The sequence below is a fragment of the Sphaeroforma arctica genome, assembly GCF_001186125.1.
Source record: "Sphaeroforma arctica JP610 unplaced genomic scaffold supercont1.5173, whole genome shotgun sequence".
In the NCBI taxonomy this organism is placed as follows: Eukaryota; class Ichthyosporea; order Ichthyophonida; genus Sphaeroforma; species Sphaeroforma arctica.
In genome coordinates, this window is record NW_014035385.1 from 1 (window position 1) to 2,003 (window position 2,003).

General features: G+C 41.7%; 1 protein-coding gene across 1 annotated transcript; it reads left to right on the plus strand.

The window, feature by feature from the left end:
* Positions 1–325: 325 nt before the first annotated feature.
* Positions 326–1,723, plus strand: SARC_14840 (hypothetical protein; the record flags this gene model as incomplete). Its single annotated transcript, XM_014291028.1, has 2 exons — positions 326–1,121; positions 1,606–1,723. Coding segments are annotated over 2 exons (914 nt in total), but the record flags the coding sequence as incomplete, so codon positions are not given.
* Between the last annotated feature and the right edge of the window lie 280 nt (positions 1,724–2,003).

A 2,003-nucleotide genomic window follows, 5' to 3' on the forward strand; every position in this document is an offset into this window, starting at 1 on the left:
AGTGGAGTGGAGTGCGTGTACCCACGATCAAGTCTTATTATTCTTACTACGAGTATGTTGTTGAATGAGATAAAGTGACATTGGCAGTGACAGTGTAAGTTTCTTTGTGTATTTTTTCATGATGTAATTCGAATGTTATGTATGGGTGTGTTCTCAGCTCACGTGCAAGGCCTATTAGTTGCACCCCAACGCTTTGGTGAGAAGTTTGTTGCCAATAGATACCACGCGCATACACGCACACATTCGTAGAAGGACGGCACTTTCGATCTGGGAATTTTAAACACGATGTGAGACAGCCCCCGCAGGCGCCGTAGCTTACGTGAAGCACGTGCTTATGTTTACTACTGTACGAACATATACTGTCGACGTGCCTCTTACTGTTATACTTCTATCCGCGGTCGTACTACAAGGGCTCGTCTGATCTTGTACCAATCGACGCGCTCATTGATTTGGCGTTACTTGCGGCTGACACATCACTTATCAAAAAAAACAAATATCTACACACAGCTCGTAACGCTGAAGTGCTCCCGGTGCCGGGCCAGTCTGGGTCATACTTTATCCAACAACCAATTAGATACGCCATCAGCCGCAGAAGAGGGAATAGCAACAGATACAAATTTAGTCAGTAGCGAATTGGAACCGCCGACGGTTAAAAACAACCAATCAAACGCTACAACCACGGAAGGGATCGACATTAGTCTAGACACGGATGTCTGTTCGGAGAAGTCCCCCACAACGCAACATGTGGAGTCGACCGACTCAAAGAGTACACCAACTGATCCGCTGACTACAAGAGCCCATGAGGTTACACACAGGCGCATATGCAAGTGTAGTCACACACCTACACATACACATTCACCCACCCGCGCAAACCCAGGCAGCCCATCACGCACGAGCATGTACACGCACACGCACACGGGCACACAGGGAGAATCACACACGTGCAAAAGCACGAACACGCCCACGAATACAGACTCGTCTTCAGATCAGTCTGTGTGTGTGCAAAGGAGTGAGCGACTGCAATCCGCTAAGGACAGTAGCCGTGTGCCTCCGCAGCTTCAAAGCGAAGCAACGTTCTACCGCGATATGGTGACGACAAGCAATGCGACACGAACTGAACGGTACGTATGTGCATATATAAATACACGCGATACGTATAAATAAAACCATATGTTATTATTGTTACATTGTTATATTATTATATTATTATGTTATTATATATATATATATATATATATACATGTATGCATCTATATCTACATATATATATATATATATACATGTATGCATCTATATCTACATATATATATATATATATATGTGTGTGTGTGTGTTTGTATCAGTTGGTGGTGCTGAATTAATTAATCCAAACGTAATTATCATTCTGTAGGTGTAAGGTAGTATTATGATGTACTTGGTCATTGTTTATGTACGTAGAGGCCACGTTCTACCACCATCCGATGACGACAAGGACAAAATCGTGAGCTGAACAGTGGTTTTAAGCCTACTTGAGTTCATGTTGGTACATATAAAATTATCATGTAGTCACGAACAAAACTAAAGTATAATTATCTGCAACTATTTACGACACACTTGAACCCATAGACAAGCCGAAAAGGTGTTTACATTGACACACAAGCTGCTAGAAACGGCCGAAAGAGAGGTCACATATCGCCTCTCGATACAGATGGAAGACGCACCGACTGAGGAACCAATTCTACTGGTAAGTTTCTTATTTTAACGGTTTATAGCTACACGTTTAGAACAAAAAAAAAGCGAATTGAATTATTGGGTAAATAGTCAAACGCCTGAGGAATACATGTTTACAACAATGACAGTAAAGTGACTAATTTGAGGAGACAGAGCCAAGTTGATTGAAATATATATAACATATGACAAAGTAAATAATATACAAGGAGCGAATACATGTCGTTAACATTGTGCACTTATGACTTCAATCCGCGCACATTGGTTCGTGTTTGTGTTGTTTAATCGATTAAAGT